The 21,397-nt window shown below is 36.1% G+C and overlaps 1 protein-coding gene across 3 annotated transcripts; it reads right to left on the reverse strand.

The window, feature by feature from the left end:
• Nucleotides 1-627: 627 nt before the first annotated feature.
• Nucleotides 628-14,421, reverse strand: LOC113117773 (NACHT, LRR and PYD domains-containing protein 3-like). Of its 3 annotated transcripts, XR_003294201.1 has the most exons (10): nucleotides 14,269-14,421; nucleotides 10,086-10,247; nucleotides 7,804-7,965; nucleotides 5,162-7,021; nucleotides 4,451-4,621; nucleotides 3,696-3,866; nucleotides 3,154-3,315; nucleotides 2,866-2,912; nucleotides 2,556-2,632; nucleotides 2,273-2,364 (listed from the first exon to the last, which is right to left on the reverse strand). XR_003294201.1 is itself a non-coding variant. In XM_026286688.1 (9 exons), the coding sequence occupies exons 2-9, from the start codon at nucleotides 10,232-10,234 to the stop codon at nucleotides 1,808-1,810; spliced, it is 3,279 nt and encodes a 1,092-aa protein (XP_026142473.1). In that variant the 5' UTR covers nucleotides 10,235-10,247; nucleotides 14,269-14,421; the 3' UTR covers nucleotides 628-1,807. The 3 variants fall into 3 exon arrangements, 1 of the variants encoding a protein (XP_026142473.1); XM_026286688.1 differs by lacking the exon at nucleotides 2,556-2,632 and having other exon boundaries at nucleotides 628-2,364; XR_003294200.1 differs by having other exon boundaries at nucleotides 2,556-2,912.
• Between the last annotated feature and the right edge of the window lie 6,976 nt (nucleotides 14,422-21,397).

Genomic DNA, 21,397 nt, shown 5'->3' on the forward strand with positions numbered 1-21,397 from the left:
TATATTAGGTTTTGAAAAATTATATTAACGACAGTAAAAATGATATTAATGTAGATGGTAAGGCGCCTTTCGGTGTCATTTTTGACGCGATCGACGCGGGTTCGAATCCGGTACAGCAGACAAGTTAATAGCATATCGCTACGAAAATACTGCTATTAATAAATCCTGTAGAAGTATTGTTCTTTCTTAGTTCATGTTAAATAAAATAGTTAAATAATGTTAACTAATTAGACCTTATTGTAAAGTGTTTTTAAAATATTGTTGAAATTGTTCCTTTGGTTATTATTTTGGAATAAATGTAAAAATGCATAAAACACTATGAATTGTATAATTAGAATTTAAAATATAAAATAAAAATAATGTTTAAACAAAAAATATTGTATCAAAGCAACTGAACTACATTAATTAGGAAAACAGTGTGTCAGTAATGCTAAGTAATATATGTGTTTATTGTCACTCTTAAACTATTTAATACATCCTTGCTGAATAAAATTGAACATTTATATTATAATAATAATAATAATAATAATAATAACAAATCTTACTTATCCCGATCTTTTGAATGGTAGTATATCAGTGTTAACACAAAAATGTTAAGCAGCAAAAATTTTCAGCATTGATGACAAAACATTTTTCTTAAGATGTTTGCCTCTTTGTGTGTTGCAGGGTTTAATTTCTTGTGATCTCTAACAAGGGCAGAAGAGCTAGAAAATCAGCCACTTGAAGTTCGTCAAGGTGAATGCTGAAGTGATTACAAGCAGTGTTTCAACCTCTGGGAAAGAAGACAGCAGTGTGTCTTGACCTGGAAGGAGACAAGATTCCTTTTGGCAGGATTTATAACAGTAATCACATGATATACAAAAAAAGTATATGTGCAGAGTGAAGTGAGAGGATTGAACTTATAGATTTTGGGAATGCGTAAACAACCTGTTCTTCCATCCTGCAAAATTGGAGTTAATTCAAAATTAAGTCGTTAGAGAGAGCTGAAAGTAATCTGTATTTCTGCTGAGATCCATGTTTCAATCAAAGCTAAAATGTTTCATTTTGAGCTAACAAAGGCAGGAATAAAGTCAGCTTGTAAACTAGTTTGCAGTTTACAGAAATTCTAACATAGAGCTTACATACAGTACATCAGGTCTTTATCAAATAAACCTCTATGAAACGTCAACTTTTCATTAGTAAAGTTATGTTAATTTATTTATAATATGAATAGATTCCCACAGATATGTTCTAATATTATCAATATTACTTCAGCTGTCACATAATGCATATATTTTTAATTGTGAATACTGAATTTTGTAGCATATTAGTTTTCAATAATTTACAGAATTTTATAAGTGGTGACAGAAAATTGAGTGAAAGTCATACACTCATTTAACCTTGAAATAGCAAAAAATAAAAAAAATAAATAAAAATAAACTTCCCATCACTGATTCTTGAGAAAAGATTTATCAGTTTGACTGTGATTGTAAGACAGACAGTTGAGAATGAGCGATCAGGAAGAAACGTCAGCCTTCAATGTGGAGCGTAAGATGTGATGAACTTTTGTGATGAAGTGTTTTTAGAAGATGAGCTCTGATGACCCTCAGTTACCATAGTAACAGATCAAGCAGTTGCTAAGAACTACTTCCTGTGAGCGAGAAACTAAAACTTCCTCCAGGTGGCGCTCAGAGACTCGGAAAGACAAAACTCCTGTTGAGCCACATTCAAATGTCTTTATAAAGTCAGTGTGTGTTTCTATATACAAACTGCAAATAAGACGAGAGAAACAGAGAGAGATAATGTGTTTCTTTCACTCAGCTGTGTCTCAGTTGTTTCTCACAGGAAGCGGTTTAATCTCGCACAGAGATACTGAAGTATCATAATAATAAAACCCAAATCCAGCATAGAGGGGTTCAGTGAATGTGGTGTTGAATGTGTGTAAGTGTGTGATTGTGTGTGTGTCAGAGACGTAGAAGGACAGAATGCCAGCTGAAGAGTTCAGATACACTCCTACTCTGTTAGAGCGATGTGAAGGGACAGATATTTCTGTGCACTTATTATTGTGACGGGCAGTGAAACCATCATTAAAACATTTCAGACTCCAGGACTTTTCATTGTGTCCAAACAAACAGTCATTACTCCATCCTTCCTTTCTGATGCCTTTATATGCCACTGATACATAAACCTCCTTCCCGCTCCATTCAGCCTCCCAATAACAGCGTCCAGACAGACTCTCTTCACACAGAACCTGATGACACTCAAATCTGTTTGGATGATGAAAATATGGCTGCTTTTCTCTCACATGTGTCACCTTCCTGTTCTTCTCAGACAGAGTTAGGAAAGTGTTTGCTGTGTCTAAATCCAGTGTGAGATCACATGCATCTGAACACAAGAAGAGAAATTATAACATTTATATCAAAAATTAATGAATAAAGGCACCAGTTAACTGACAGTAAAGCTCTTTTTTGTCTTTCACTTAAAGGTAAAAAGAAGTTTAAAACTACTCAAGTATATTGTTAGCAAACATCTTGATGCAGCAGAAGTTTCACATCATATTTATTTACAGTATAGACCTTAGGTAGCTCCTCCTCTTTTCATCATTGCATTCATTGTCTTCTGTCTTCTGTATTTCCATTCATTTTAAAATCTTCTGAGTTTACAGACATTGTTATGACATTCACTTTGAACATTATAATGCACATGATAATGTTTATCTCTACAATAAGAAAATCCAAGTTCACTTCTTTTCACTTCAACAGCAAATTACTAAATGTTTTTTTTTTCTAATCAAAATATTTCAGAAGGAATGTAATATTCTGCTTGGAGTTAACTTATTTATTCCCCCACCCTTCTCCTTTTTAAGCCCTGGTGAATGTGTCTTACATTTCTGCAGTCCTGTTGTAATCCTGATCTCTCCTCCATTATCAACACTATAAAAACAAAAAGTAAAACAATATTTACAAGTAATTAGTATTAAACTGTAGATAGATCTATACACTCTTGTTTACTTTTATTAGAAACAAATATAATTAAAATTGCAAATATAAAATGTCTGGAGTGGAATGTCTCTGTATGTGTATATGTGCTGTATGCAGATATACAGTTTTCAGTGATTTTATATTGTACACATGTACAAACACACATGAAAGGATGACTGTTAGTTTAACATACTTGAGTTTGTCGAGTCTGTAGTTTGGATCAGAGAGCAGCTTGACTAATGATTGTCCTGGGTGATTGTAGCTCAGATCCAGCTCTCTCAGGTGTGAGGGGTTTAAACTCAGAGCTGAAGCCAGAAAACAACAGCCTTCCTCTGTCACCATACAGCCAGATAATCTACACACACACACACACACACAATCAATGACAGGAACATTCATTGATAAAACTACAATGAATGTCAATTCAGTTTAATTTGTATTTTGAATAAATAAATACAGAGAATAACGAGAAATACTCGGGAGAAATTGCATGCTTTGCTGCACTGCATGGTGGGACGACACGCAACTGCTTACAACTTTCACATATAAATCAGTGAATAAAAATCACACATACTTTTCAAAAATATCTTTATAATAACAGGCTAGAGCAAATACAAGTGCAGAGTCTTCAGACACACTGGGGTCTTCTGATAGATTACAAACACCCAGGACATCAGGCCTAAAAACAAGGCATATTATATTTAATAACCAATGGACCTTAATGTGTTTTTCTACCTCAATACGTTGAGTTGACAGTGTGAACTCTTCAGTCCATCAGAGAGCAGCTTCACTCCTGAATCCTGCAGGTTATTGTGACTCAGGTCCAGCTCTCTCAGTGAGTTTGATAATTGTAGACATGAAGACAAGCTTTCACAGCACTGATCAGTGAGATTACAGTCAACAAGTCTATAACACAAGATAAAATATCATTCAATAATAAAGAGGAGATGGTGGGTTTAAATATTTTCTGTTTTGCAGACAGTGTTGATCCCATGACTGATGTTCTAGTTTCATTAGAAGTGACCAACGAACAATTCCTATAAATAATAGAAAATAAGTCAGATACTATTGACTTTATTGTTACATCAGCATGATCTATGAGTTTGAGTATGTAGCTCGACTGACAATAACAATGCTGAAGTTGGGGTTACATTTCCTGAGAACACGCATACTGATAAAATATAATAAATAGACCATTGCATCTACAACATAATCTGATGTACAGTAGGCAGTACGTATAAAACCCATATATAATACAGCATAAATCCCAATTTTCTCAATATGTAAATATTTAAATGAATGAAAAAATAATTCACAAAAATTGGTACGTTTTAATATAAAAGTTCTTTATATAAAACATATGGAGCAAATATAAACCCTTTCAGACACAATGAGATCTTCTGATATATTACATACACCTAGGAGATCAGGACCAGAAAAGAGGACATCTATAATTGTATAACCAAGTGAACCTTAATCTCTTTTTCTACCTTAGTATGTTGAGTTGACAGTGTGAAATCTTCAGTCCATCAGAGAGAAGCTTCACTCCTGAATCTTGTAGGTTATTGTGACTCAGGTCCAGCTCTCTCAGTGAGTTTGATGATTTTAGAGATGAAGACAAACTTTTACAGCACTGATTAGTGAGATTACAGCAAGCAATTCTGAAACACAGGATGAAATATCCATAAATGGTGGTTATAATATTTTTTTCTGTGACTAATATTCTGTTGTTAATCAGAAGGTGAACTCTAAATGTTGACTAGAAATATAGCCAAACAGAGTTGTTTTGACATTATGGCTGCAGTGCTGTTAGTCAGCTACTATTAAACTTTGTTGATACATCAGAATAACATATGGGTTCATGTAGCTCTGAGATTAAAGTCAGCGAGTCTATAACACATGATGAAATATGTTTTATCTCTAACTGAACAAATTATTTACATTTTGCTAACATAGCGCATCAGAGTCTCAGTGAAGTTATGAGGAAGTAGGACAGATAAATAACAGAAGAAGAATATACTATTACTCCAGAAACTTCTCAGTGTTCCCAGAAACTTTCCCAAATTTATGTTGCTTTTAAAAGAGTTTTGTGCTCTCCAAACAATTTCTGATTTCCTTTCAAATTATTGTCATGTTAAAGAAAACAGTGTCACATTCAGACACATTCATTTCCATCTCCAATCACATAAATTAATACTCACAGAGCTTTTCTACAGTTCACCACAGCTGGTATCAGTCTATTTCTACCCTCATCTGATGTGTTGTATTTCTTCAGATCAAACTCATCCAGCACCTCCTCTGATATCTGAAGCATGTAGGCGATTGTTGAGCATTGAGATGGAGAGAGTTGATTGACTGAGTGAGTTTTTGATTTTACAAACTCCTGAATCTCTCTGTACAGAGTCTGATCCTTCATTTCCATCAGGCAGAGGAACAGATTGATGCATCTGTCAGCTGAGAGACCTTCATCAGCTTTGAATTTGTCTTTAATGTAATGTGTGATTCGCTTGATGATCTCTGAGCTGTTCACTGTGTGTGTCAGCAGATCCTGTAAGAGTCTCTGATTGGACTCCAGTGAGACGCCCAGCAGGAACCGCAGGAAAAGATTCAGGTGTCCTTTTGGACTCTGTAGGGATTCATCAACTGTTCGCTCATACAGAAAGCTTCTACAAATGTTCCCCTGAAATCCTTCATATAGAGACAAGGTCAATGATTCCTCATTCTTGACTATGTGGAAGTAAAATAGATATAAAGCAGCTAGAAACTCCTGAAAGCTCAGATGAATGAAGCAGTAAACTTTCCTCTCATGAATCACAGAATCTTCCTTAAAGATCTCAGTGCAAATCCCAGAGTACACTGAGGCATCTGTGATGTCTATCCCGCTCTCAATCAGGTCCTCCTCATAGAACATCACATTGCCCTTCATAAGCTGTTTGAAAGCCAGTTCAGCAAGTTTCATAATCATATCCTTGTTGGATTTCAGGAGTTTCTCTGGATCTTTCTCATCATACTTCAGACTCTTCAAGTTGATCTGAGTCAGCAGGAAGTGGATGTACATTTCAGTCAGAGTTTGAGGGATTTCTGCACTGTCATCTTGTTTCAGGAGGTTTTGAAGCACAGTGGCTGAGATCCAGCAGAAGACGGGGATGTGACACATGATGTGGAGGCTTCTTGATCTTCTGATGTGTGAGATGATTCTGCTGGCTTGATGCTCATCACTGATCCTCTTCCTAAAATATTCCTCCTTCTGAGACTCATTGAATCCCTGAATTTCTGTCACACGGTTGATGTATTCTGAGGGGATCTGATTGACTGCTGCTGGTCTGGAGGTGATCCAGATGAGAGCAGAGGGAAGCAGGTCTCCTCTGATGAGGTTTGACATCAACACACCTACTGATGAAGACTCATTCACATCACAAACTTTCTGATTATCTGAAAACATCAGTGTAATTCTGCTTTCATCCAGACCATCAAAGATGAACACAACTTTACACTCCTCATAAATCTTTGAGTCCAGATCTTGAAGTTCAGGATGAAAGTCCAGCAGAAGTCTGTGAAGACTGTACTGATGATCTTTAATCAAGTTCAGCTCTCGAAATGGAAGCACAATCATGAAATCTACATCCTGATTGGCTTCTCCCTCAGCCCAGTCAAGAATGAACTTCTGCACAGAGACTGTTTTTCCAATTCCAGCAATGCCTTTAGTAAGAACAGTCTTGATTTTGTATTTCTCTTCATGTCCTGGTTGATGTAAGGGTTTAAAGATGTCATTGCAGTAGATTGGAGTGTCTAGTGTTCTGGGTGTTTTCTCCATGTGTAAAACTTCATGTTCTTCGTTCACTCCTTCACTCTCTCCCTCTAAGATGTATAGCTCTGTGTAGATCCTGTTCAGGAGGGTTTGATTCTCTTCTAGTTTGCTTCCTTCAAATAATCTCTCATACTTGTGTTTCATGCTGGTTTTGTGCTGGTCTTTGACTTTCTGCACGATGAGGGTCTTAGAGTTGGAGTCAGTGCAGGTCAGACAGGATGTCTCTGATCTGATCACATCATCTCGCTTCACTCTGTAGAAACAGAGAGATGAACAGAAAAAATCTGTAAAAATTTATTAAAATTGAGAAAATAATTGAAATGTTCCTGCACACTAAACTATGAAACTCTAATATGAAAGTACACCATATTCATCAAGAAGTATCAGTTCAGGCAGGCAGTCTTGGAATATAACTGATGTTCTGCCATTTTAATTCTAGCTTTCTTTTCTCTCTGTCTTCCTGGACAAAGTTTATTGGCCTTCGGCTAGACTCAAGTCCTTAGAGGCATCTAAAGCTTTCTTTCTTCTGCTCCGTCTCACTCTTTCTTTATTGCTTTGTACATTCTGGGTACAATTAACTGTACATGTTTTATCATTTTATCTATCTGTTTTTTTGTAACCATTTTAACTGTAATCAGAAGTCAACACTTTTATTTATATGTGCAAACTAGTTTTGAATGAATATTAACACTGAAGTACTGTCCATTTCAATATTATGGTCTCATTCTAGAATTACTGTGACACATATTTTGCTATTTAGTCATTGATGTAGCAGGGTCGAGGAATACACTGATTTATTCCTTCATGCTGATTGTGTTTGTAAGTAATTTGGCAATCCTATAGCCTGAACCACGTTAGTGAAACATCCTTGCATTTCTTTGACTGATACTGTTTCTTACATAATGTAGTTAAATGATACAATGCAAACACCTGAGGGGTAGATGATATAAATAATGGACATATAATGGGGCAAATGCTTTACCAAGCAGGATGTTTTCCTGGTACAACATCCTTGTTTATTACATTTATACTCACTCAGGGTCAGAGGTCACTGCTCCATCACTGAAATCAAGGGGTTCCACAATAGACCTGTCACTCTTCATAGACACACAGCTGGGTTCTGGAGATGCTGCTTTATGTTTCTGAACATCCTCCTCCTTCTTTCTCTTCCCATAGAGACTCATTTTACAGGCAGAGCTATACACAGACAATAAACATATACAAATTTATTAATTTTAGACATACAAGAGGAATTCTAAAAAAAGAAAGAAACATCTTTATGAATTCTCATGCCACACAATATTAAAATATATTGTAAAACAAACTAGATTCACAAACATACACACATACACACACAGAGAGAGAGAGAGAGCTTTGGGAGAATGCCCGTTCAACTCAATGCCCAGTTCAAAAGATTCAGAAACTAATTAAAGAATCAATCTGTCTGAATCATTTATGACTGCCAGGACTGCGACCCGTCAAACTTCCTGATTCCTCAGTACAACCTTGATTCTGTGAGCAGCTGATATTTACAGTCAAAAGAGCTGCTGAAACCCTAATGGGCTCATTTCATCCCGGGGAAATCACTCTTTACAGTAATTACTGTGCTACCAGACATAACACTGGTCAGACAAATCCAGATTAAGTGTCTGTCGGTGAATTGTAAATTGGCCCTTACTTTACAATAGGACAGACATAATATTTACACTTTCAAATTCAGACTGATTTACCTACGCACATGGCCATAGCCAGGCTTTGAAAATGAGCGAGGTCGCGTTTTTTTATAACGGAGTGTCTATTTACACTAAGTGTCAATCGCCTGCCTTGTTGGCTGAAGCTATTTACACTAACTCACCCACCAATGTGTGATTCCTCTAGTCAACACTACAAAAGACAGCTCACAATTATCAGTTCTAATGGTGCAGATGGTAAAATGTGTGCTGTGTTCATTTTGCTGTGATCGACCTGGTATCAAATCCACCTTTTGGGGAACTTTTTTCTTCTTTTTCAAATTTCAAATCACATCAGAAAAGCATTTATTTTCAATGAAAATGAAGAGTATAATAAAAAAAGTTGAAAACAAAGTATCGGGTAGGGTTAGGATAGGTGTATGAAGGATTTATTGTCCCAATGGGCAGGCATTATTTTATTAATTTGAATTAAAACAAAAAATTTACACTCAATGAGTTAATATTGCATAATATTACATAAGTTGTAAAAATTGTACATACTGTAAATAGAATCTGAAGCTATTTGCTCTTAGTGTAAATACCATATCACAAAAAAATGCTGCTATTTGCACTTAGTTGCAAATAGCCGCTGCCTTTCTATAATAGCACCCTTATTATAGAATTTTGCTTTAACAACCCCAATAAATACAATTAATAATATCCACTATTAACACTTTAAAAGGGACAGAAATGTAGATGTTTGTGAATATACATGTGCTGGTATTCGGTAATGCGATATATCACAGTAATTAATATGCACAATATTGTTGTCGTGGGCACTTCTAAATACAGTGAATAATTATATATTACAAATTATTCCGAATTTGGAATTCATTTTAAGAATATAATTTCCATCAACTCGTAAAAATGCACAACACCGCTGTATGCTGCCTAAAAGATGTGTGTGCGCTCTGATGTAAACAAGCATGCATGAGAAGCACATGGGAAAACGTTGAGAGACGCGCTGAATGAAAGCACATTCACTCTCTGACAGCAGATGGCTCTAAACTGCAGAAAAAACAGCCTTTACTCTGGAAACCCCATAAATAAAGCAGCTGGGCTGCACACTAAACTATGAAACTCTCATATGAAAGTACACCATATTCATACAGAAGTTTCAGTTCAGGTGTAACGGAGGCCAGCGAGTGGTGCTGTGCAGGTAAACCTCACTCCCCGATCTCAAGAGACGCACTAGCAACAGACGCTAGTGGCCATTTAGCCTCCTTGTAAGTGCGTCCGCCTCCCAAGTACTGTCCATTTCAATATTATGGTCTCATTCTAGAATTACTGTGACACATATTTTGCTATTTAGTCACTGATGTAGCAGGGTCGAGGAATACACTGATTTATTCCTTCATGCTGATTGTGTTTGTAAGTAATTTGGCAATCCTATAGCCTGAACCATGTTAGTGAAACATCCTTGCATTTCTTTGACTGATACTGTTTCTTACATAATGTAGTTGAATGATACAATGCAAACACCTGAGGGGTAGATGATATAAATAATGGACATATAATGGGGCAAATGCTTTACCAAGCAGGATGTTTTCCTGGTACAACATCCTTGTTTATTACATTTATACTCACTCAGGGTCAGAGGTCACTGCTCCATCACTGAAATCAAGGGGTTTCACCATAGACCTGTCACTCTTCATAGACACACAGCTGGGTTCTGGAGATGCTGCTTTATGTTTCTGAACATCCTCCTCCTTCTTTCTCTTCCCATAGAGACTCATTTTACAGGCAGAGCTATACACAGACAATAAACATATACAAATTTATTAATTTTAGACATACAAGAGGAATTCTAAAAAAAGAAAGAAACATCTTTATGAATTCTCATGCCACACAATATTAAAATATATTGTAAAACAAACTAGATTCACAAACACACACACACACACACACACACACACAGAGAGAGAGAGAGAGCTTTGGGAGAATGCCCATTCAACTCAATGCCCAGTTCAAAAGATTCAGAAACTAATTAAAGAATCAATCTGTCTGAATCATTTATGACTGCCAGGACTGCGACCCGTCAAACTTCCTGATTCCTCAGTACAACCTTGATTTTGTGAGCAGCTGATATTTACAGTCAAAAGAGCTGCTGAAACCCTAATGGGCTTATTTCATATCTGGGAAACCACTCTTTACAGCAAGTACTGTGTGATTTTTTAAGTTTATGGCACATTGTCATTGGATCTGAGTTCTGTTTCAGTTTCTGTCTTTCTGTGCGACTGAAATTTGATCAGCAAGTGCATGACGGCTGCCAAGAGTGAGAAAAACTGATTGGCCAATTGTACACTGCAGCACTGACAACCAATGAAGTGGTTACTTCTCTGACCTGACAAATGCGGATACAACATGTTCAATCAGCAAAAACAAGTGCTAATCAGTGCTAACAGACATAACACTGGTCAGACAAATCCAGACTAAGTGTCTGTCGGTGAATTGTAAATTGGCCCTTACTTTACAATAGGACAGACATAATATTTACACTTTCAAATTCAGACTGATTTACCTACGCACATGGCCATAGCCAGGCTTTGAAAATTAGTGAGGTCCAGGGTTTTTTTTATAATGGAGTGTCTATTTACACTAAGTGTCAATAGCCTGCTTTGTTGGCTGAAGCTATTTACACTAACTCACCCACCAATGTGTGATTCCTCTAGTCAACACTACAAAAGACAGCTCACAATTATCAGTTCTAATGGTGCAGATGGTAAAATGTGTGCTGTGTTCATTTTGCTGTGATCGACCTGGATTTAGATCCACCTTTTGGGGAACTTTTTTCTTCCTTTTCAAATATCAAATCACATCAGAAAAGCATTTATTTTCAATGAAAATGAAGAATATAATAAAAAAAGTTGAAAAGAAAGTAAAGGGTAGGGTTAGGATAGGTGTATGGAGGGCTCTATTGACCCAACGGGCAGGCATTATTTTATTAATTTGAATTAAACTTACAAATTTGCACTCAATCAGTTAATATTGCATACTGTTTTACAATGTACTACAATACTGAGGTGCAGATAATTGCCACTATTTGCAATAAGTTGTAAAAAATTTAACTACTTTAAATAGAATCTGAAGCTATTTGCTCTTAGTGTAAATACCATATCACAAAAAAATGCTGCTATTTGCACTTAGTTGCAAATAGCCGCTGCCTTTCTATAATAGCACCCTTATTATAGAATTTTGCTTTAACAACCCCAATAAATACAATTAATAATATCCACTATTAACACTTTAAAAGGGACAGAAATGTAGATGTTTGTGAATATACATGTGCTGGTATTCGGTAATGCGATATATCACAGTAATTAATATGCACAATATTGTTATCATGGGCACTTCTAAATACCGTGAATAATTATATATTACAAATTATTCAGAATTTGGAATGCATTTTAAGAATATAATTCCCATCAACTGGTAAAAATGCACAACACCGCTGTATGCTGCCTAAAAGATGTGTGTGCGCTCTGATGTAAACAAGCATGCATGAGAAGCACATGGGAAAACGTTGAGAGACGCGCTGAATGAAAGCACATTCACTCTCTGACAGCAGATGGCTCTAAACTGCAGAAAAAACCAGCCTTTACTCTGGAAACCCCATAAATAAAGCAGCTGTGCTACTTTCTAAAATATATTTCAATAGCCATTCAAATTTGTGGATTTGCTATTGTGTTCATCACAGTCAAATAGTAAAATTTTTATACTTAATAGGCTATTTATTTTCAAACCTTTTTTTTTCATTTTAATCTGGACTACAACATTGATTCTTTATTGTTTGTTCACACTTTAACATCAGGGATTCATAGTTAAAATTAGTAAACATAAACTGCCAATTAAAAATTCTTCTGAATATTCATTCATCTTAGGTATTCCAATATGTAATAACACGTTGTTAAAATCGAAAGTTTCAACTTTTATTTAGTGAGCTAACATGAACGAAGTTCTTTTTTTTTTTTAACAAAGATTAACTTCCTTAACTAAAGTTAGCTTATGAGGTCTTATTGTAAAGTGATACCTATGGGTGTTTTTAGTTCTTAAATCTGTGTAAAACTTTTAACTTTATATATTTTTCTGTATTTATTTTATTGTATTTAAATGTTGAGTTATTTTTTCAGAAAAAAGTTATTTAACCTGTTATACTGTATTATGACAACTTTTTTAAAACTAAATTACAATACCGTGATAATACCGTATACCATGATAAAAGCTTGAGCAATTAATTGCAACAGGAAAATTTGATACCGGCATATCCCAATTTGTGAAAGATGTTTTCTCTGTTTTGGAGGGATACTAATTTTTAAATCATACCCTATTTATTGCATCAAAGTTTGTTAATACTTTCCTATATTTATGGAGTGGATAATTTTTATCATTTGTTTATTATTCATGCATCCAAACCTATTGCTGTTATTGTTTTTATTTATAACCATTATATAACTGTTTACTTTGTCTAGTGCTCTTATGAATGTTATAACATGATTCGTTGTTTAACTATAGGCTACTAGATGACTTAAAGTAGATTTCTTAATGGTTAGTGTTTGCGTATTTCATTTCATTTCATTTAATTCTGGACTTTACTACAGATCTCTGCAATAGTGTTAAATGCTACAGGCTTTGACAGCGTTGATAACGTTCCTGAGATGTAATATTTCCCCCCTTACCGAATGTCATAGGCTATTTGCAATAACCTGTCCAGGGACATTTTTGGTTACTGCCAGACTAATGCCGGCGATGCAATGTTGCTGCTATTAAAGAAAACAAAAACCTAGGCCTATACATAAAATAAAACAAAAATATTTCAGATATTTTGAAGATTAGATTAGATAAAGTTATCGTTGACCATAAACCACAAGTTCCTACTTTATTAACTTTCTAAATTGTCAAAGTAAGTGGAAAACACAAGTCAAAAGACGCCTTTAGCTGGATCTGGCAATACGGATGCTGCATGCGCGCTCTCGCTCACAACTCTGCGAGGACTCGTTCACTTATTATACATGCAGACGTTCAATATGACGAGTTTAACAGCAAATTAGTCATTCAGAGAACAAATTTTATTTCGAAACATGAAAAATGTACCGAGATCCGGACCAAGCTGACCTCATAGCTGGCTACCGGCCTGCCTACGCATGAGAATGAATCCAGAAATGTTTTGCGAACCTACCTCTGTCTCAACAATGAAGAACATCAAACACAAAATTAATTTAGTTCACAAATCCTTTCTGTCTCTAGATAGCAGTATTAAACCAATCTTTTCTGATTCACAAACAACATTATTTATCTCCTGATTTTGTTTGTTTTCGCCTCAAAACCTGTTGAAATAGTTTCACTTTTGTAATAGTTTCACTTTCGTCAGTGTCACATGACCAGTATTAGTAGTGGCCCTACTTGTTAAAGGAATATTCTGGATTTAATACAACTGAAGCTCTATTGACAGCATCAGTGGCCAGTTGTTGATTATCCAAGTACATCATTTCAACCCATCCCTCAATCTGTACCAGACGTGTTTAAAATAATGCTCATTTCACCTGGTAGGACAGAACCACCGTCTCAACAATGAAGAACATCAAACACAAACTTAATTCAGTTCATAAATCCTTTCTGTCTCTAGGCAGCAGTATTAAACATTTGTTTTTAAACGTATTTAAATTATTTAACAAACAACTTTTCTCTCCTGGTGTCGTTCATGTTCTTCACAAAATGGAGTCTTATGAAATAGTTTCACTTTTGAACCGATTCAACTGGTTTATATTATTACCTGTGCGAGAGAAGAACTTTGTAAATCACCTGCTGTTCACAGCTAATCCAAATACAGACAAAAATGCATGTTGACAGAAGCTTAATTCAGGGGCGCGCCACTGGTCTCATCATTCACCTGTCTTCGTCTCGAGTGACGTGCTGGTTGATTTGAAAGGAGGCGTGGCTATGTATGACTGCGGTGTCTGTGACGTGACCTCGCTGTCGTAGAGGGAGAGAGAGAAAAAAGCGCAGCTGCTATAGTTTTATCGATTCTGCGGGAAAGCGGTATTTAATATGTATGTATATGAAAAATGATATTAACGACAATAAAAATGATATTAACGTAGATTAATCATTTATGACTGCGCCTTCCGGTTTAATTTTAGACGCGATCGACGCGGGTTCGAATCTGGCACATACAGCAGACAAAGTAAATAGCATATCGCTAAGAAAATACTGCTATTAATAAATGCTGTTGAAGTATTGTTCTTTCTTAGTTCATGTTAGATAAAATAGTTAAACAATGTTAACTTATTATTATATTATTATACCTTATTGTAAAGTGTTTTTAAAATATTGTTTAAATTGTTCCTTCGGTTATTTTTTTGGAATAAATGTAAAAATGTATGATTAGAATTTAAAATATAAAATAAAAATAAATTTTAAACAAAAAACATTGTATCAAAGCAACTGAACTACATTAATTAGGAAAACAGTGTGTCATAATGCAAAGTAATATACATGTGTTTATTGTCACTCTTAAACAATTTAATGCATCCTTGCAGAATAAAATTGTACATTTATATAATAATAATAATAATAATAATAATAATAATAATAATAATAAATCTTACTTATCCCGATCTTTTGAATTTCAAATGTTAACACAAAAATGTTAAGCAGCAAAAACTGTTTTCAGCATTGATGACATTATATTTCTTAGGATGTTTGTCTCTTTGTGTGTTGCAGGGTTTATTTCTTGTGATCTCTAACAAGGGCAGAAGAGCTAGAAAATCAGCCACTTGAAGTTCATCAAGGTGAATGCTGAAGTGATTACAAGCAATGTTTCATCCCCTGGGAAAGGAGACAGCAGCATGTCTTGTCCTGGAGGATGAGTAAATAACCTGTTCCTCCATCATGCACAGTTGGAATTAAGTCAAAATTAAGTTTCATTTTGACCAGCTAACAAAGGCAGGAATGAAGTCAGCTTGTTAACTTGAAATTCAGTTTTCAATAATTCACTGAATTTTATAAGTGGTGACAAAAAATTGAGTGAAAGTCATACACACATTTGACCTTGAAATAGCAAAAAAAAAAAAAAAAAAAAAAAAAAAATGTCCCACAACTTCATCTTGCATTAGTGTTTATTTTAACAGTAAAACTGAATTTAAAATGCTTAATAAATATTTGACACATTACTTTTTATCTAACAGTGTTTTCGAAATAACAGTGGTATTGAGTGATAAACATACATGAAAATAGACCTTTACTGATTATTGAATATAATAATTGTTGAATTATTAATTTACAATTATTGAAAATTACAACATGTACATATGAAGATATTCTAATAGTTCAAGTACAATTTTAATGATAACTTTCTGTTAAATGACGGTAAAGATTTAGAAGCAACAAATTAAAATATATAATCAGAGGATAAATATCAGCCTATAAATAATGTTGAGCTCAAGACACAGGCTGATCACTGAATGTATTCAAGCTCTACAACTATCAGAGATTCTCAAACTGACCTGATCATCAGGTTATATACAAATGACTAAATCTTGCATGAGCTTGATACACATCTTCAACTCTATTGAACAATCAGTTTGACTTTGATTGTAAGACTTGTAAGTTGAGAGTTTGTGATCAGAAAGAAACATCAACCTTCAGCATGGAGCGTAAAATGAGCTCCACGGCCTTTAAAGTTTGTGATGAAGTGTTTTTAGAAGATGAGCTCTGATGACTCTCAGTTACCATATTAACAGATCAAGCAGTTGCTAAGAACTTTGCTACTTCCTGTAAGCGAGAAACTAAATCTTCCTCCAGGTGGCGCTCAGAGACTCAGGCCGGTGACACACTGGATGCGTGGCGCAAGCGTCTCAGCCGCGTGGCGTGTCGGTTTTTAATTCGGCTCCCATGTTAACAGGTTAGAGCTTACAGACTGCCTGCGTGAGACGCGCGTCTCAGGCGCGGCTCGAGCCACGCGGCAAACGCTTGCTTGCTAGAAATAGAACCGACGCCTATTTTTACCGCGACACGCGCGCGTGTTGGAAGCTTTTCCAGGCAAAATATAATAGGAAAATGTGTTTAAATGTCATTTTGTACACAAATACATATGAATTCCTGATATTTTGATATTTGAAAGTCTATAGGTTGACATAAATTCAGATATAAAGGTAATAAAATAAATAAATACATAATTATCGATTTTCAAACATTGCACCTGTCAAACATAATCTATTTCGCCGTCAATACGGTGTCCTTTATCAGTAGGCGTAGGTGTAGGTGTGTAAACAAAAGTATATATTGTTGTAATGAAGACATGAGCCTGGTCTGTCAACGGTCTCCCTCTACAGCAGCAGCGCGCCAGCGCCGCATCAGGCACGCTTCTGGTGTGTAAAGACACAGAATCCGCCACGCTTCTGGGACGCTTCTGGGACGCTTCAGACACGCGGCGCTCACGCCACGCATCCAGTGTGTCACCGGCCTCAGAAAGACAAAACTCCTGTTGAGCCACATTCAAAAGTCAATGTGTGTTTTTATATACACACTGAAAATAAGACAAGAGAGAAGCAGTTTACAGCTGTGAGAGGTAAAGAGAGAGAGAATGCGTTTCTTTCTCTCAGCTGTGTCTCAGTTGTTTCTCACAGGAAGCGGTTTAATCTCACACAGAGATACTGAAATATCGTAATAATAAAACCCAAATCCAGCATGGAGGGGTTCAGTGAATGTGGTGTTGAATGTGTGTAAGTGTGTGAGTGTGTGTGTGTCAGAGACGCTGTAGAAGGACAGAGTACCAGCTGAAGAGTTCAGATACACTCCTACTCTGTTAGAGCGATGTGAAGGGACAGATATTTCTGTGCACTTATTATTGTGACGGGCAGTGAAACCATCATTAAAACATTTCAGACTCCAGGACTTTTCATTGTGTCCAAACAAACAGTCATTACTCCATCCTTCCTTTCTGATGCCTTTATATGCCACTGATACGTAAACCTCCTTCCCGCTCCATTCAGCCTCCCAATAACAGCGTCCAGACAGACTCTCTTCACACAGAACCTGATGACACTCAAATCTGTTTAGGTGACGATAATAGCACTTCTTCTCTCTCACATGTGACACCTACCTGTTCTTCTCAGACAAAGTTAGGAAAGTGTTTGCTGTGTTTAAATCCAGTGTGAGATCACATGCATCTGAACACAAGAAGAGAAATTAGGCCTATATCAAAAATGTATGATTAAAATCCAAAATACTGACAGTGAAGCTCTTTGTTTGTCTTTAACTTAAAGGTAAAGAGAAGTAAAAAAATACACAAGTATATTTTAGCAAAGATCTTGATGCATCACAAGTTTCACATCATGTTTATTTAAAGTCCTTAGGTAACTCTGCCCCTTTTCTTTGTATTCATAGTCTTCTTTCTTCTGCATTTCCATTTGTTTTAAAATATTCTGAGTCTACTGATATTATAATGACATTCACTTCGAACATTATAATGCACATGATAATGTTTGTTATCTCTACAATAAGAAAATTCAAGTTAATCCCATTCAACAGCAAATTACTAAATAATGTTAACAATGTTAATGTTAAGTATTTATAATCAAACCATTTCAGAAGGAATGTAATATTCTGCTTGGAGTTAACTTTTTTATTCTGCCACTCTTCACCTTTTTAAGACCTGGTGTGTGTGTCTTACATTTCTGCAGTCCTGTTGTAATCCTTTTCTCTCCTCCATTATCCACACTATAAAAAACAAATGAAATAAAATAATGAGTTTTAAACCAAAGATGAATCTATACATTCTTGTCTACTTTTATTATAAACAAACTTAATTAAAAATGCAAATATGAAATGTCTGGAGTAAGATCAGAGACTTGACTCAGAGGCAGCTGTTGTGAGTCACAAGCATACATTGAGCTAAATCAATGTCATCTTCAGTTACAGAGTTCAAGATGTGTCCTTATTTTTCTCTGTATGTGTATATAAGTGCTGTATGCAGAGATATATGTACATAGGAGTTTTCAGTGATTTTATAGTGTACACATGCACAAACACACATGACAGGATGATTGTTAGTGTTGAACATACTTGAGTTTGTCCAGTCTGTAGTTTGGATCAGAGAGCAGCTTGACTAATGATTGTCCTGGGTGATTGTAGCTCAGATCCAGCTCTCTCAGGTGTGAGGGGTTTGAACTCAGAGCTAAAGCCAGAAAACAACAGCCTTCCTCTGTCACCATACAGCCAGATAATCTACAAATACACACACACACACACACACACTCAACTTCAAATTAATCAATGGAATGTCCATTGATAAAACAACAGCGTCAACGTAGTTTAATTTGTATTTTTTATAAATAAATATAGAGAAATAAAGAGAAATACTCGGGGGAATTTGCTAGGGGTGGTTAATCTGTCTGATTTCCCGATTCGATTCGATTACGATTATTGGAGTCCCGATTCGATTACAGTCGATTTTCGATTATTAACGATTCTCGATTAACGATTATTGATTTTCCATTTCACAACAGTAAGTAGTAAACAAACTGTGTAAATCATTACTAATAAATGGTAGAAACAAACCGAATGCATGTAGCGGTTGGGATTTTCAGTTTACTACATGCAGCAGGCTGATTCCATGTATGGGGCACATATATATTATTCATATGACACACAAACACAAATAGACAAGACCTTTTTAGTTCAAAATCTATGCCCCGTGTCACATCGCCTCTGCTTCTGCTATGAGCAGCGCGGCCAGATCTGCCTCGCGCACGCGCCGAGTGAGCACAGCTCGGACTACTGTCAGTGTCATTGCGACTTCCCACCTTGCCTCCTAACTGTCCTATGAATACTTCGACCTCGTCTAACATACCCAGAGGCATTAGACAAAGTCTCCACTACAATACTGTCGCCGCGATTGCGGAGAGGTGCGGTCAGAAGACAAATAGTATACATGTCTAGCGCGGTAAAAATCTCCCGCTTGGTCCCCGCAACACTAACACGCCTGCTACTTTCGCAATGAACACTCCGACCCCTGCAAACATTGTTCACACCTCTGACATTTGGCAAAGGACCATTTACATTGGGCAAAGGATTCACCGTTTGTGCTTGGTGTACTTTCACTTTCAATATCACCGTCATCTTCTGGATACAGATATTCCCCTTCAGAATCAGTGTCCGCGAATAGAAGTCCCAACACTTCATTGCGGGTTTATTGAAGCTTTATTGATGCCATTAGATAATAATAAAAATAATAATGATAATAATAATAATCTAATGCCAATACTCGCTGACGTTGACAACATTGGTCAGATAAAATGGCTCACTCTCACACTAGCTCCGCTTTTTTTTCGCACTGATTCAATGCGCTCTCGAAGATTTTGTTAAGGAGCATTACGTTTTTTTGAGTCAGAGATTAAGTATTACATGTCTGCTATCTGGTGCAGGGGAGGTCGCGTGAAATTTGACACCCTATTTGACAAAATCGGCCGGTTTTATTCAGTGCCGCATCTTGTCGAGTAAACTCGACCATGGCGCCAAGAGGGTTAGAGCTCCTGCCATGAAAACCAAAATAAATCCACACACTTGCTTTGAGCCCAGATGGAGCTGGGTGGTTCGGTTGGTTGCTCGCTCCTTGTTTTTCCATTTTACACACCTGTTCTGGCTGCTTGCTAACTGGAACTGGGCGTGTTCGTGACGTTCAACTCCCGGTATAATTTTTTTTACAAAATAAAATAATGCAAAAAAAAAAAATCGATTTTTAAAAATGTAATAATCGATTCATACTCGTCCATAACATACTCGCGATTAATCAATAATCGATTTTTTTCACCACCCCTAGAATTTGCGTGCTTTGCATGATGCGTAGACTGCTTACAACTGCTTACAACTTTCACATATGAATCAGTGACTAAAAATCACACATACTTTTCTAAAATATCTTTATAACAACCGACCAGAGCAAATACAAGTGCAGAGTCTTCAGACACACTGGGGTCTTCTGATATATTATAAACACCCAGGAGATCAGGACCAAAAAGAGGACATCTTTTACTTCATAACACATTAACCTTAATCTGTTTTTCTTACCTCAGTATGTTGAGTTGACAGTGTGAACTCTTCAGTCCATCAGAGAGCAGCTTTACTCCTGAATCCTGCAGGTTATTGTGACTCAGGTCAAGCTCTCTCAGTGAGTTTGATGATTGCAGACATGAAGACAAACTTTCACAGCATTGACCAGTGAGATTACAGCCAACAAGTCTATAACACAGGATAAAATACCATTTAATAAAGTATATTCTGTTTTGCAAATGGAGTTGATCTCATGACTGATTTTCTAGTCTCATTAGAAGTGAACAATGAAAAATGCCTATAAATAAAAGGAAATGAGTCAGATACTATTGACTTTATTGTTATATAAGCATGATATAGGAGTTCCTGTTGCTGGACTGGCATTAACAATGCTGAAGTTGAGGTTAAATTTCCTGAGAACACGCATACTGAGAAAGTCTAATAAATAGATGATGCACTGACAACGTAATCTGATGTACAGTAGGCAGTACGTTTAATACCCATATATCATGCAGCATAAACTGCCATTTTCTCAATGCACATTTATTTAAATTAATGAAAAAAATATTTGCAACAATTGGTACTTTTTTAATATAAAAGTTCTTTATAGAACCCATATGGAGCAAATCTTCCCCTTATGAGTCTGGACCCGGTGTTCCTCCCTCTCACCACCAGAGGGCGCCATTTCCCATTATTTAGCTTAATTTAGAGTAATTTAGCTTTACTCCACACACCTGGTCACAAACTTTTCACACCTGTTAACCCACTCACAAACTCACACACACACACCTGTTGCCTATTGTCACAGACTATATATTCTCCTCTCACTTACCACTCTGTCTGGCTGGATT

The sequence above is a fragment of the Carassius auratus genome, chromosome 17, assembly GCF_003368295.1.
Source record: "Carassius auratus strain Wakin chromosome 17, ASM336829v1, whole genome shotgun sequence".
NCBI classification, from domain to species: Eukaryota; Metazoa; Chordata; class Actinopteri; order Cypriniformes; family Cyprinidae; genus Carassius; species Carassius auratus.